Source organism: Triticum dicoccoides, chromosome 5B, assembly GCF_002162155.2.
Source record: "Triticum dicoccoides isolate Atlit2015 ecotype Zavitan chromosome 5B, WEW_v2.0, whole genome shotgun sequence".
Taxonomy (NCBI): Eukaryota; Viridiplantae; Streptophyta; class Magnoliopsida; order Poales; family Poaceae; genus Triticum; species Triticum dicoccoides.
In genome coordinates, this window is record NC_041389.1 from 477,346,373 (window position 1) to 477,360,879 (window position 14,507).

Genomic DNA, 14,507 nt, shown 5'->3' on the forward strand with positions numbered 1-14,507 from the left:
CCCACGCCCGCTTCTGATCGCCCTGACCCACACTAAACCCCTTCCCTCCCGCGTGTTTTCGGTCAGCGCCACTCCAGAGCGTCAGCGGCCGCATTCATGCCCGGCCAAAGCGGACGCGGCCGCTTACTCGCGCCAGCATTGGAGCGGAGTGTCGGCCAAGAAAGCGCCGCCCGTGTCGCTTCCCGGTGTAGGCGACTGTCGCGCATTCAAACGACACGACGGCCGCCCGTCCGTCCGTCTGCGGCCCACATTGTTGGCACGCGATTGCCGAGGCTTCTTCTCTGGCGCCACCCGTCCGTCCCTCTATCGCCCACCATTGCTATAAAAATCGGTGCCCCGGCCATAGCCGCAGTCATCCACCTCTGATCTCTCTCCGCATCACTTCCACCATGTATCCCTTCCCCGACAAAGCTCTCGGCTCACGTTGAACCAGAAGAAGGAGGTGGCCGCCAATGCTGCCGGTTGGCTGGCCGGCAGGCAGCCGGAGGACGACAACATCCCAATAGAGGGTGCTGCCGCCGACGAACCGACGACATCCTCTCCTCCGCGCAACCTCACCGGTGCATTGCACCATGACCATCGGTGAGGCCCATGTCCACTACACGGAGATGGTACGGGAGGAGCAGTTCCCGAGAGGCGTAGTCCGACACCGCCTACAACCACCACCACCTCCGGGAGCATTTGCAGGCGGAGAAGCAGCTCGTCGCCGGCAGAGCGGTTGCGCCGGACGCAAACATGTCGGAGCAAGAGGCGATGCTCGAGTCCTACCGCTCTGCCCGCGAGATTCACCTAGCCCGCTGGCGGTAACGGCAACGAGTGGCCGAGGTGGCGGCCTCCGTCAAGGAGTGCGATGACGAGGCGCCCGAGGCGGTGTTAGAAGAGACCGACGAGGAGGAGGAGGACATCGCCGAGTCCGCGCCCCGCCGCGACGACCAAGAAGCCGACAAGTCCGCCGGCGCCGCCAGTAGCAAGGAAGGGTAGTGCACGGTAGGTCGCCGCACCTCTGGTCCTAGGAAGGCCACCGCTCCTCCCCTCCCGTCGACGCGAAGCTTGGTGGGCTCAAGATCGTCGGCCGGCTAGTCGCTTGACGGCGATGTGGAGGTGGACAGTTTCACTTCCCGGTCCTCTCGAGGCAGAGATGGAGACGGTGAAACTTCAGTTCTCTTGGTTCATGGTCGGACACGGATAACAGACACCGGCGACAATTTAGACCTAGCCGGACAAACTTCGCTTAGTTGATATAAATGTAATGAAATCCGGCCGTGTTTATATGATATCCGATTGTGTTCATATGAAATCTGGTCGTGTTTGATTGAATTTCCTTCTGTTAATTTCACTTGTTGTCAAAATGTATGCGACTAGCGTTGAATGGCTGCTTTCCGCATCTGTGTCTGTGGACTGGTCCCCCTGTCCGCGGGCGGATACGGAAGAAATTTGCGGGTTGCCCTTGAGATGTCCTTACTCCCTCGGGTTCATATTAATGGTTAATGATTTACTATAAGTAATGCAATTAGTGCAAAAACTTCAGAATAGAGTGTAAAAACTGGAATTCGCTTTGTTTCTTTCTTCTTTCTTATTTGAGATCAAGTGCAGATAGGTCGAGAGAAGTAGGAACAGTACATTCACAACAAAAGTATAGTAAAAGGAAGTTAGTCGCGGAGGGGAGGAGACTTGGTGGCAGGGCAGTATGCATGCATGCGCTCAGTTAAACTCGCTGCATCATCTCATTGCGTGCGTCGTTACGTACGTACGCTCTGTGAGACCGGATTAATTAACCAAGAAGGCTCGCTCACATGCGCCGCGACTACGTTACGTGCTGATTAAATTAAGCAAAAACCAGCGACGAGCTGACACACCCTCTGGACTCGCGGCGCGCCGCGCGCGAACGCGGTCTGTGGGTGGCGACCCCAGCCACAGCCCACAGAACAGATGGAAAATGCTACTGTACTACCGTTCTATACTGATTTACGGTTAAGTAATTCTAGTATTGCTAAAAAACATCGTTGCCGGTGTTTGCCAAAATGAAATCTTATACAGGTTGTACATTATACACACGCGCGCACACACACACACACACAAATCATCAGATGAAGTGGTGCTTATGAATGCCACAAGCACTCGTTCGCCATGGACTTTTTATATTCCATGTTTCTGCGCGCAAGACTGTGCTAATCATGCATGGACTTGACCCACCGCGATGCTGCTAGTGGTAGCTATGGCGAAGAACAAGTCCCCATCGTACTGCTGCCACCATATAAAACCCAACTACTGTGCTGTGCAGGGAATATATACTCGAATTAATATATACTCGAATTAAATTAACCAAATCGCCACTCCTCTCGCTCGCTCGCTAGCTAGCTCAATCATTTCGGCAGGCAGCGGAAGGAGGAATCATGCCCATAAAACAGCAACTCCCGCTTAAACAAATGAGATTACGTTTACCGACCTATGGTGCGGCGAGGGGTCTTTGGACTTTTGTACCGCATCAAAGCATTATTTTAATATAAACTACTAAACCTTTTCATCGCTAAACCGGCGGGCAGCTGGATGCGTTATAAAACGGAAAAGAAATCTGCGCTTCAGTGATTGTTCGTTTGGTATATATGCTCTCTCCCTCGCTTGACCCTGTCGCTACTGGTGGTTTAGCGGTGGTTGGATGGATCTCAACTAACAGCAATCGAAACAGGGGGTGTGGGTAGGTGCCCTGCTGGATCAGCGTATGGTAACCCATTTTTGTAGTCGCTTCTTCGCTTCTTTTCCCACATAGGAGTGCTAACTAATAAGCAGGGACAGATCACCGGCACAAGTAAAAAAATAAGAGATGTTATGATGCCGTTCGAGATCATCCACACATTCTTCCTGGCAGGCAGGCTATGGAATGGAACTCATGCTTTCCTCTTGAAGAAAAAGGTGAGATCCAAATTTCACTTTATTCTCTAGCTTGGTGCCCTTTCCTTTCTCAATGGGAGGAGTGATTTGAGTTTCTGTTGCCCAATAGGGCGCGTTTGTACCCCACCGTTTCGAAAAGAGAAAAAAAAAACAGGGTGTGTACCCTACTGTGCTGTATCACTTCACTTCCAAGTAAATGAAACGGGGCGAGGAGCCTCTTGATGAATTTTCATTATTGATTTATTTGATGCAAACAAAACAAGTATGGGTTTTTTTTTGTTTTTTTGAGAATGCAAAACAAGTATAGTAGCATCACATTTTTCGTGCACTTCTCTGCAAAACAAGTATAGTAGTATCACATTTTTCGTGCACTTGTTTCTTCTTGGATTGGGGATGCTGCTACTCATGTCAATGCCACGTCTGCTTTGTCTGTGTCTTGGCCCAAGGTGCATGAGTTGCTAGGACAAAAAACCCAAACAGCGAGCTACGTACTATTGTCATGGTTAACACTTGCACGTTACTGCTCCGTTGAAGTGTTGATAAAACCGAGATCAAGACTTGCAATGCACGGGTTTGGCCGTTTGCCCAAACAGTATAGTAGTAGTACAACTTTGCGACCCAAGAACCGAGGCAAGGCAAGGCTACTACTGTACTCTGCAAACTACTCCACTTCATGACCTACCCTACCCTAACTAGCTTAACTTTCTCTGTCAGAAATGCCTTAGCATGACTCGACAAAACGTAACAATGAAGCTTTGCCACCGTGACAACTAGAGGACAGACGGACGCACGCATGAATCCACTCAGCATTTCAGCACAGGAAGCAGCCATGGGTGCAAATGCCTAGTCATAAGATTCATACCTGACATGTCAAAGCACTACTGTAAAAAAACGCAAGACCTCCAAAATCTTATACCAGCTACCAGTTGCAAAATCAGGGAAAACGCGGCGCAGAAAATCTTTGCATAGCTGATAATTAAAGGCGATCCGCACTTCACATCAAAGTCGACATGCTTATAGTACGATAACATGACCAGCATCGATAGCAAGATGTTCAACAGCGTCGGATCCTCGAGGCGAACAGAGAAGAAAACTCCAGATTCGGCATTAAGTCTACTACAGGGAGCAAAACGATCCAAAAGCGCTACTGTTCGAAACATTTCACTCGTCCTCCTGGCTGCGGAGCCTGGCGAGCTTGTTGGTGACCACGACGTCGAGCTGGGCGGCACGCTCCACTATCGCCTTGCGCTTCTGCGTGGACACGTTGTGCGCGATCTCAGCACAGTACGTCCTGTTTGCGGACAGACGATAGTTATTAGCAAAGACCACTAGATCGGGCACTGGACAGGGAAACAGGGAAGATGATAACTGCAGCTCCCATAAGCAATCAAGCTTGGTGAGTCTCAAGACGCATACCTGTTGTGCATCATAAGCAGCTCCAGCTCAGAGACGTTGTGCACCACAAACTTCTTGAACTTGTTTGGCAGGTAGTGCCTGGTCTTCTTGTTAGAACCATATCCAATGTTGGGCATCAAGGTGCATCCCTTGAACTTCCGCCTGACGCGGGAGTCTATACCCTTTGGCCTGCGCCAGCTTTGCTGCAAATAAGAGCAGAACAAGTGAATTAATTAGGGCTCCTAATTAATTAACGCAATGGATAGCAGCTTCAGCGACTATAGCAAGAGAACTACAGAAAGGAAGTTAACAAAGAAGGCATCCAACTATTCAAGCATTCAGTGTACTACAATGGTGATGAAACTATTGATAACAAAGCAGAAAAATAGATGTGGTGTGGAGATAATCAATTGTACTGAATCCTTTATGGCGACTAATACATAAGCATACAAACATTGCAAAGGAATAACTGAGTAAGCCCTTGTAACCAAGTAACTAGAATTAGCACCAACTCCTAGATGGCATATAGTGCAGCATGCAATTTCAGCTAGAAGGGCATGTCCAAATACATAGATCATCGCCAGAATGGTGAAGCAGACATGATCCGATCATACATAAATGCTAGGGTATCTGACTTTGCCATCCAGAAATATAGCACAAGTGCCGTGCACACAACGATAAAAACTAAACAAGGATCACGCAGACGCTTGGAGCAAGCAACGGACTGATGTAACAAGCTTCCACGGTATATAATTTTATACGACCATGCTAAATGCAACAGGAATGCACAACCGCATTCACAAGGCCACACGCAACAACATACGTACACAACATATATGAAAACAAGCTCTCACAAACAAACAGGGCACAACTTAAAAGGAAATTTACAGTATCACAGCACACCATAGGCCCTGACTGAATGACCCCAATGCACTATTACAGTTCATCAAACAACAAAGCCATCCCGTACTGTGCTCCCTGCTAAACGGTAACCACCATACCCAACTTGGCGCTAGCAAATTAACGGGACATCTAAATCAGATCCAGGCATCCATGGCAATCAGCTGAGGTCGGGAAAACGGCCTGAACCACACGTGAACAAAGCTAAGAGGCTGTTTATCCTATCCTATGAATCCATCTAAAAAATGGCGCGGCTCTGGAACAGAAGCTGGGGAGTGGCGGCGAGGGCAAGCGAGCGGTCGGGGTCTCACCTTGAGGCCGATGTAGCGGTCGCTGTGCGCCCTCTTGAAGTGCTTCACCCTCTTCTTCACGATCGCCGTCTTCAGGATAGGCACCGCCATCTGCACAGCGCACGGCGGGAAGAGAGGGTGTCAGTTCTTAGGTCGAGAAGAGAGCAACGGATTCATGCGGCGGCGGCGGGTTGGAGGGACGTACCTTGCGAGGCGAGCGGCGGCGGCGGCGGAGATGGGAGGGAGTGTGAGGGGGGAGAGGAGTCTAGGGTGGTGGGCAACGCGAGAAGAGATAAAACCCTACTGGAGGGTGGGCTCGGTCCCGGTGTGGTGCCATCTCGGCGATCGAATGGGCCGCACGTACATCCAGACGAGGCCCGGACGTAAGCCAATTTACCGCGTGCATGCTACCGGGCCGCCAAGAATGGGCGTTGCTTTGCCTCGCCTCAGCGCGGAGTTTAGATTAATTATGGCGCACAACTCAGATGTGTGTGTCTTGGGGCATAACAAATACTTCCTCTTAAACTAATATAAGAGCGTTTAGATCACTGAGGGAGTAGGTACCAATTAAAGGTGGATTATATTGTGGTTGTTAGTCGCATCAGGACTATATTTGGAAAAGTGTTTGTCTACCCCTCGCTTCCTGATCAGTAGCCTTTTTTGGCTGACTGCTCGACGAATGCATTCGTTGAATAAAGCTCTCTGAAGTTCCCCGCGAAAAAAGCTTATGTGCATACAGAATAGGACTCTGAAATTAGCACTATAAGTAGGTCCCGTCTTCTAGCCTCAAATTGCATTGTGAGCGGCACCACCGATAAGGAAGAAGAATAGAGGTAGGCTTAAACCCTAAAGAAACTTAACATTTTTTATATTTTTTAAAATATTTTACTTAAAACTTAACATTTTGCTTAAAAACTTAACATTTTGCTTAAACCCTAAAAAAATTTTACTTCAAACTTTTAAAAAAGTTCACCATGAATTTTAAAATTGTTAATACAATGTAAAAACATTGATAACATAACTTAAAAAAATGACTATAGCATTAAAAATGTTTTTGAAATTTAAAAATACACTCATGAGTTTCAAAAAAATGTATGGGACATTCTTGGAAAATGTTATACAATGTAAAAAATGTTCACATGTTCCAAAAAAATGTTCTTAGTATTTATTTGAAAAAAAGAAAGATGTAAAGGAATCCTTATAGTTTAAAAAAATGTATCATGCCATTAATAAATATACAATGTGTATATAATAAAATGTTTAGCATGCATTTGAAAAAATGTACATCATATATTTGAAAAGTGTTCAACATGTATCAAAGAAATGTTACGCGTGTGTGAAAAAAGTTTACATATGTTAAAACAAAGGAAACAGAAAAAAAATAGCAAGAAAAACAAACGAAAGAAGCAAAAGAAACCAACACTGAAAACAGAAGGGAAAAAGGAAATATGGAAAATAAAAGTAAGCACTTGGTCTACCTTTGTTCCGATCACTCCGGCGGACTCTCGGTCTGTTTTCAAGGATAGTGCGTCCGTCTGCCCGACCTTAGAGTCTTGTGCGGGTGTGGCGATAGGGGTAGATCGCATTTGTAGCTTCGGCACCGGGGCATGTAGGGACATGTCTACGTCAGGATCAAGTCCACGCTGGGCTACAAGAGGGGAGGAGAAGGAAGCTAAAGGTCTGGAGGTGGCGATGAAGAACATGAGTCTGCAAGAGGGAGAGCTCGATGATGTTTACCTTGGAGAGGAAGAAATCGGGCAGCTCAGCAAGGAAGCGTGTCGGCTTGTGTTTGTTAGGGTGAACACCTCTAAGACTTTCAGTAGTGTAGCTCTGAAGGGAACAATGAAGTTTGTGTGGAACCTTGCTCATGTGTCGGAGATTGGGCAGGTAGATAACAGTATGTTCGTCATCTATGTTTTCTGCTTGGGTGATCGCAAGCGGGTGTGTTCCAGGGACAATGGATCTTTTGTGGACATATGGTTCTGATCAACAAGTTCGATGGAAAGCATCTGCGAGAATCGGTAAAGCTCGAGAGTTTGTTAGTTTGGGCACAAATTCACAAGATCCCTGATCTCTACCAAAAGGAGCCAATTGATATAGTTAGGAGTGTGGAGCAAAACCCAATCAAATTCTTTGAAAGAAATTACGTTTGTGTTCGTGCAAGATCGATGTCACAAAACCCTTGATCCGCTAGGCACCACTAAACTTGGTTGGTGAGAAAATTTTCTTGGCATTAAATATGAGAAAATCAGCTATTTTGGCGAAGTTTGCGGGCTACTCGGTCATGACATGGAGTAATGTGGCGATTGGCTACACCCATCGGATAACATGCAGTGGGGGAAGTGGCTTGTGGCAACGAGAAGAGTGGTTCAAGGGGGCCAGGAAACTGATCGTGTCTAATCTTTGTACCTCGAGCTAGATTTTGATACGTCTCCAACGTATCTATTATTTTTTATTATTTCATGTTGTTATATTACCATTTTTGGGTATTTTACAATCATTTTATAGCAATTTTATATCATTTTTCTTGGGACTAACCTATTGACATAGTGCTTAGTGCCAGTTGATATTTTTTGCTTGTTTTTTACTTCGCACAAAATCAATACCAAACAGAGTCCAAACGCAGCAAAATTTTTTGGTGATTTTTTCTGGACCAGAAGACACACAATGGGCCAAGAAAGTATCCAAGGGGGGCTCCGAGGGGAGCACAACCCACCAGGGCATGCCTGGGGCCCAGGCACGCCTAGGTGGGTTGTGCCCACCTCGGCCGCCTCCCGCACCGCCTCTTTGCTCTATAAATACCCCAAATATTCCAGAAACCCTAGGGGAGTCGATGAAAATCAATTCCAGTCGCCACAAGTTCCAAAAACCACAAATCCAATCTAGACACCATCACGAAGGGGTTCATCATCCTCATTGGCGCCTCTCCGATAATGTGTGAGTAGTTCATTGTAGACCTACAGGTCCATAGTTAGTAGTTAGATGAATTCCTCTCTCTTTCTCTCTCTCTCTCTCTCTCTTTTGATTCTCAATAAAATGGTCTCTTGGAGATCTATTTGATGTAACACTACAGAAATCAGGCACTTTGCCATCAGCCATGGCTGACGGCAACGACATGCCAGGCTGACGGCAAAGACCTTTGCCGTCAGCCAGTAGACGATAACAGGTCCGGCTGAATAGGCTACGGCAAAGGCATATTTGCCATCTGCTGGCGAACGACAAAGATGCAAAGGGCTTTGGCGTCTGCTAACAGATGTCAAAGAGCCTGGACGACACACGTGATAGTTCAGGTCCGTTAAGTGGTTAACGGCGTGCTTTGCCGTCAGCTGGCAGACGGTAAAGGCCTTTGCATCGTTGTCGTTAGCTAGCGAACGACAAAGATGCAAAGGCCTTTGCCGTTTACTGGCTGACGGCAAACTGCCAAATAGGCCATCCCACTACACCCCAGGTTGTACAGGTAGCTGCCAGATGGCAGCTTTGCCGTCTGCTAGCGGACGACAAAGACCTTTGCCGTCTGCTAGTAGACGGCAAAGTGGCTATATAGCCCCTGTTTTTCCTGTTATTTCCTAAATTCATTCAATTTGACAGAATTTCACACACACATATATATATATACACATTTCAAAATAATTTCAACAATCATACCAACAATAAGTTTCCAACAACATATACAAGTTTCCAACAACATTTCCATACATACATATCCAACAAGTTTGCAACAAGTTTCCATAAACAAAAAGGAAGCACAAGCACAAGTAAAAATTTGCAACAAGTTTCCATCAATGCAAGCTTCCTCATCTCAAGCAAATCTGCAAATTAGGAAAGATGAAAGTTAGAAGAAGAAGAAGACTAGCTAGAAAAAGAAGAAGAAGAAGATTTCTTCTTCTTCTTCTTCTTCCTTCTTCTTCTTCTTCTAACTAAGGTAGGTAAAAATGTTAAGTGTGTAGGTCATTTTAGAGCTAAGCTAGGTAAATAGGTCATTTTGGAGCTAACCTAGGTAGTTATGCCATTTTTGAGCTAACTAAGCATATTTATTCATTTTGGAGGACAAAATGGTAAGTGTAGGTCATTTTAGAGCTATCCTAGTTAAAATCAGTCATTTTGGAGCTAGGTAAGGTTATTTTGTCATTTTGGAGGAAAATAAACTAATATATGATAGTTTGGAGCTAAACCATGGTTATTATGCCAATTTTTTTTACCTAAGTAAGCTAATTATATCATAAATGAACTTGGTAAGCTAAGTATTGATCATTATTTAGCTATCCTAGGTAGTAATGACATTTTTCAGCTAACTAAGCATATTAAGTCATTTAGGAGGAAAAAAGCTAAGTATAGGTCATTTTATAACTATCCTAGGTAAAGTATGTCAGTTCAGAGCTAAGTAAGGTTATTATGTCATTTTTGAGGAAAATAAGCTAAGTATAGGTCATTTTGGAACTAAACCAAGGTTATTATGCCATTTTTTACCTAAATGCGCTAATTATGTCATAAATGAAGTAGCTAAGCTAACTATAGATCATTATTGAGCTATTCTAGGTTGTTATGCCATTTTTTACCTAAGTGAGCTAATTATGTCATAAATGAACTAACTAAGCTAGCTATAGATCATTACTGAGCTATCCTAGGTAGTTATGCCATTTTCTAGCTAACAAAGCATATCAAGTCATTTTGGAGGAGAAAATGCTAAGTATAGGTTATTTTATAGCTATCCTACGTAGAATATGTCATTTTGGAGGTAAGTAAGGTTATTCTGTCATTTTCGAGGAAAATAAGCTAAGTATAGGTCATTTCTTAAGCTAAGTACGCATTTGTTAAGCAAAACACTTGGGAAAACTTACCATCATCAGGGAGGTGAAGGACCGGTCGGGGTTGCACCACCGTGAGACGCAGAAGGATCAGTCAATCCTTTTTGGGAGGCGTGCTGCACCAAAGATCATTTGCAATGTTTAGTTAGCATGATGCAACTGAAATGTGAATACTAGTAACTAATGACCATTCAAATGAAACTCACCGTGTCCGCTATACCAATCTAGGGCATCGACGGAGGGGTCTGGCCGGTTTTCTCGCACACGGACTGCACATTTTGTTTTCATGAGTCAGTCATATTAGTTAGTAATGAAACGAACATTACGTGCATGATTTGGCTAGTACGCGGGAGAAACTTACCACGAGGAGCTCGTATAGGGGCTGGTGACCCGCGTCATTCCGGTTCTTCTCCGTCTCCAACGTATTAGCCATCCTCTCCTCCAACTGCCTCTCCCTCTGCACCGCCTGCCTGGTTGCCTCCGCTAGAAGCTCCTGGGCCCTAGCCTCGACGACGAGCTCCATTGGCCCTGGTCGAGGCCTCATCTCAGGAAGAGACCTCGTCTGGCACTTCTTGATCTCCGGGAGACTTCTAGGACAATGTATTAGTCCATCCCCAATGGCTACAGAGCCATGTCTCCTCCCATCACCAGATAGCATCACAAGCTTAGGATCAAAAGGACTCTGGCTCGGGTTGAAGTCCTCACCTTTCATATTCTTCCCCTAGTCTCTGTACCTCATGAGATTGTCTTGGGAGGAGATGTTGGTGAAGCTCTTTGGTTGAATGAGGTCATCCTCCGAGAATGCCTTGGCCTTCTTGAACGGGGCACTATGGACCATGGCATAGAGGTCGTACAACGGTGACACCTCCTTCTTGTTGTGTCGCGCCTGAAAGAGAGGAACAAGGTAAATTAGTAATTAGAGGGCTGAAGCTAGCATGAAGAATGAAATTGCATGAATCGTTAAGGGCTCGAACCACATACCCAGTGATCCCCGTACTCAAATAGGTTGGAGATCCCTTGATGGTGCGGCACACCTTGCATCTGGGCACGCTGGTCCTTGGCCTTGTTGTGGACGGCTAGCCATTGGGGAGAGCACCACTCATCCACCAACCTCTCCCAACAATCCATCTTATCCGCACACCATCTTGGGGGCACCTAAGTTAGACAAAGGAGAAATTTCAGCGCTATGCCTACGAATCAAATCAAGGAAAGTAAGTACAAGGCCTTCAGAATAGGTAATTACCTTCATGTACTTGTCCTTACTCAGATCCTTGCCACAACACTTCTTCTTCTGCCTCCTAATGTTAGTCGAGGCGTAGTAGTCTCGAATAGCCTACACTCGAGCCTCGTGTTGTAAGTTCTGAAGTAGGCGCTTGCACTCGGCTTCGAGAACCATAGCCGCATCCGCCTCATGTTCCTCAAGACACTTGTAGAAGGTCTGCAATCAAACAAGACAACACTGATCATTAGTACAATCACTAGGTATTGTTGATTTTTAATTCTGTAAAGGAGAAATTATCCAAAACCACCGTCTCATAATGTCGACCACCATCTCGCACATGACACCGTCGACCATCTCCCCCGGCGGGGCTGGGGCAACCTCGTACAGCTCCCATGTCAGTGCTAGCTGTGGAAGTCACCCTCACCGGGCAATGTGACCCACCCCGGGAAGTGGTGCCGGCAAAGAGTACCAAGGAGCTGGTTGGGCCTGCGGACACCATCTGCGTGTATCCAACCCCTGCAGTATGACAAGGCCAACACATTAGATATTAATTTGAAGAAACATGAAGGCAAAAGGTTTAAAAAGAGTAAATGCACTTACTTCTCCCTGTTAGGCTGAATCAACCACCTCTAGTCGCGGGTCACCGGCACGGACGGTAGCTTAGTACCATCACGCTGGTAGACCTTCTTTCCCTCCTTAACCAGCTCGCCCTCTCTGTAGCTATCCTCAAAAAAGGTCTCCTCGACACCATCAGCATGGGCGCTAGTCTCCAGAGTCACGTGGGACGAAGACTATGGGACCCGAGTCTCCTGGGAGGAAGACTCTAGGACCCGAGGCTCGGCGACGAGAGGCTCGGTGACCCAAGGCTCAGCGACTCGAGGCTCGTCAACCCAAGGCTCATGGACCAGAGTCCAAGACGGGTCTAGGTCAGACGGGTCCACCTAAGACGGAGCACTCCGGTGGTCCAGAGAATCAGCGGGGGGTGGCCGCGAGGAAGGCACAACAACCTTCCTACCTCTCCCAGCGCCACGTCCACCTCTACCTGCACCCCTCTTCTTCCCCCGACCTCCTCTCCCGGCCGAAGAAGAAGCACCCGCCGAAAGTGCTGAGGGTGTCTGCATGCTGTCTACCAGCGCTCTCCGAAGGTGCTGGGGTGCAATAACAAGACCCCTCCCAGCACGCGCCGAGGAAGGAGGCTCGGAGCGCTCTCGACCCAAGCCCACCATCTGTCAACACCTGCAATGACAAAGAGTAAACAAAATTAGTACAACATAAACATAATAAAAAAAATTAAGTGTGTATCTTCATCATGAACATAATAAAAAATTGAATACCTAATAGCACAAACTAATTAATAATATATACATGTACATAATAATAATTGAATACCTAACCTAACTCATAATTCACAAATATATGACCCTGTCTGCCTCAGGAAGGCCGAAGAGCACCTTTTTTGGGAGGTGCCGTGTCGGGGTCAGGGGTCAGGGGTGATGTGTCGGGGTCTCGGGTGTTGGGGGTCGGGGGGTCTGGGTGTCGGTGGTGTCGTGTCGGGGTGTCGAGGCGATCTCGTGGTGTCGTGTCGGGTGTCGGGGTGTTAGGGTGCTGTGTCGGGGTCGCAGTGTCGGGGTGTCGAGGCGGGGTCAGGGTGTCATGTCGGGGGTCGGGGGCTCGGGGACGCCGTGTCGGGGTGTCGAGGCGGTCTCGGGGTGTCGTGTGATACGTCTCCAATGTATCTACTTTTCCAAACACTTTTGCCCTTGTTTTGGACTCTAACTTGCATGATTTGAATGGAATTAACCTGGACTGACGCTATTTTCAGCAGAATTGCCATGGTGTTATTTTTGTGCAGAAATAAAAGTTCTTGGAATGACCTGAAACTCTTGGAATTAATAAAAAATATTGGTGAAAGAATCAACAGAAGGGGACCCACACCCTGTCCACGAGGGTGCATGGCGCCCCCTAGGGCGCGCCCCCTGCCTCGTGGGTCCCCTGGACCTCCACCGACCTCAACTCCAACTCTATATATACACATTTGGGAGAAAAAAAATCAGAGAGAAGGATTCATAGTGTTTTATGATACGTAGCCGCCGCCAAGTGATGACCCACAAGTGTATGAGGTCAATTGTATCTCTTTTCGATAAGTAAGAGTGTCGAACCCAACAAGGAGCAGAAGGAAATGACAAGTGGTTTTTAGTAAGGTAATGTCTGCAAGTGCTAAAATTGTAAGTCGCAGAGTAGTTTGGTAGCAAGATAATTTATAACAAGCAAGTAACAATAGTAGTAACAAAAGTGCAGCAAGGTAGCCCAATCCTTTTGAGACAAAGGACATGCCAAAACAATTTCTTACAATAAGTAAAGTGTTCTTGAGGGTACACAGGAATTTCATCTAGTCATTTTCATCATGTTAGCTTAATTCGTGTTCGGTACTTTGATAATTTGATATGTGGGTGGCCGGTGCTTAGGTGCTGTTCTTACTTGAACAAACGTCCTACTTATGATTAACCCTCTCGCAAGCATCTGCAACTACGAGAAAAGTATTAAGAATAAATTCTAACCATAGCACTAAACTTTTGGATCCAATCGGTCCCTTACGGAATAGCGCATAAATTGGGGTTTAAGCTTCTGTCACTCTCGCAACACACCATCTAATAACTACTCCATAATGCATTCCCTTAGGCCCAAATATGGTGAAGTGTCATGTAGTCGACGTTCACATGACACCACTAAGAGAATGGCAACATACATACAATCAAAATATCGAACACATATCAAGTTCATATGATTACTTGCTACATGATTTCTCCCGTAACCTCAAGAACGAAAGTAACTACTCACAAATGATAAACATGATCAAGATCAGAGGGGTATTAAATAGCATAATGGATCTGAACATATAATCTTCCACCAAATAAACCATATAGTAATCAACTACAAGATGTAATCAACACTACTAGTCACCCACGTGCACCAATCTATAGTTTTGATACAAAGATTGAACGCAAG

The 14,507-nt window shown here is 46.3% G+C and overlaps 1 protein-coding gene across 1 annotated transcript; it reads right to left on the reverse strand.

Annotated features, from left to right (window-relative positions):
* Positions 1-3,823: 3,823 nt before the first annotated feature.
* Positions 3,824-5,790, reverse strand: LOC119310958 (60S ribosomal protein L32-1-like). Its single transcript, XM_037586579.1, has 4 exons — positions 5,680-5,790; positions 5,496-5,585; positions 4,306-4,487; positions 3,824-4,180 (listed from the first exon to the last, which is right to left on the reverse strand). Exons 2-4 carry the CDS (start codon positions 5,583-5,585, stop codon positions 4,051-4,053), a joined length of 402 nt encoding a protein of 133 aa, XP_037442476.1. The 5' UTR covers positions 5,680-5,790; the 3' UTR covers positions 3,824-4,050.
* Between the last annotated feature and the right edge of the window lie 8,717 nt (positions 5,791-14,507).

Bases quoted from the DNA above. Each gene is read 5' to 3' on its own strand.
- LOC119310958 (XM_037586579.1), bottom strand. From the start codon at position 5,585: ATGGCGGTGCCTATCCTGAAGACGGCGATCGTGAAGAAGAGGGTGAAG. The intron at 4,488-5,495 runs GTGAGACCCCGA...TCTTATTTGCAG, and splicing joins ACCGCTACATCGGCCTCAAG to CAAAGCTGGCGCAGGCCAAA. The intron at 4,181-4,305 runs GTATGCGTCTTG...GTCCGCAAACAG, and splicing joins CTGCTTATGATGCACAACAG to GACGTACTGTGCTGAGATCG.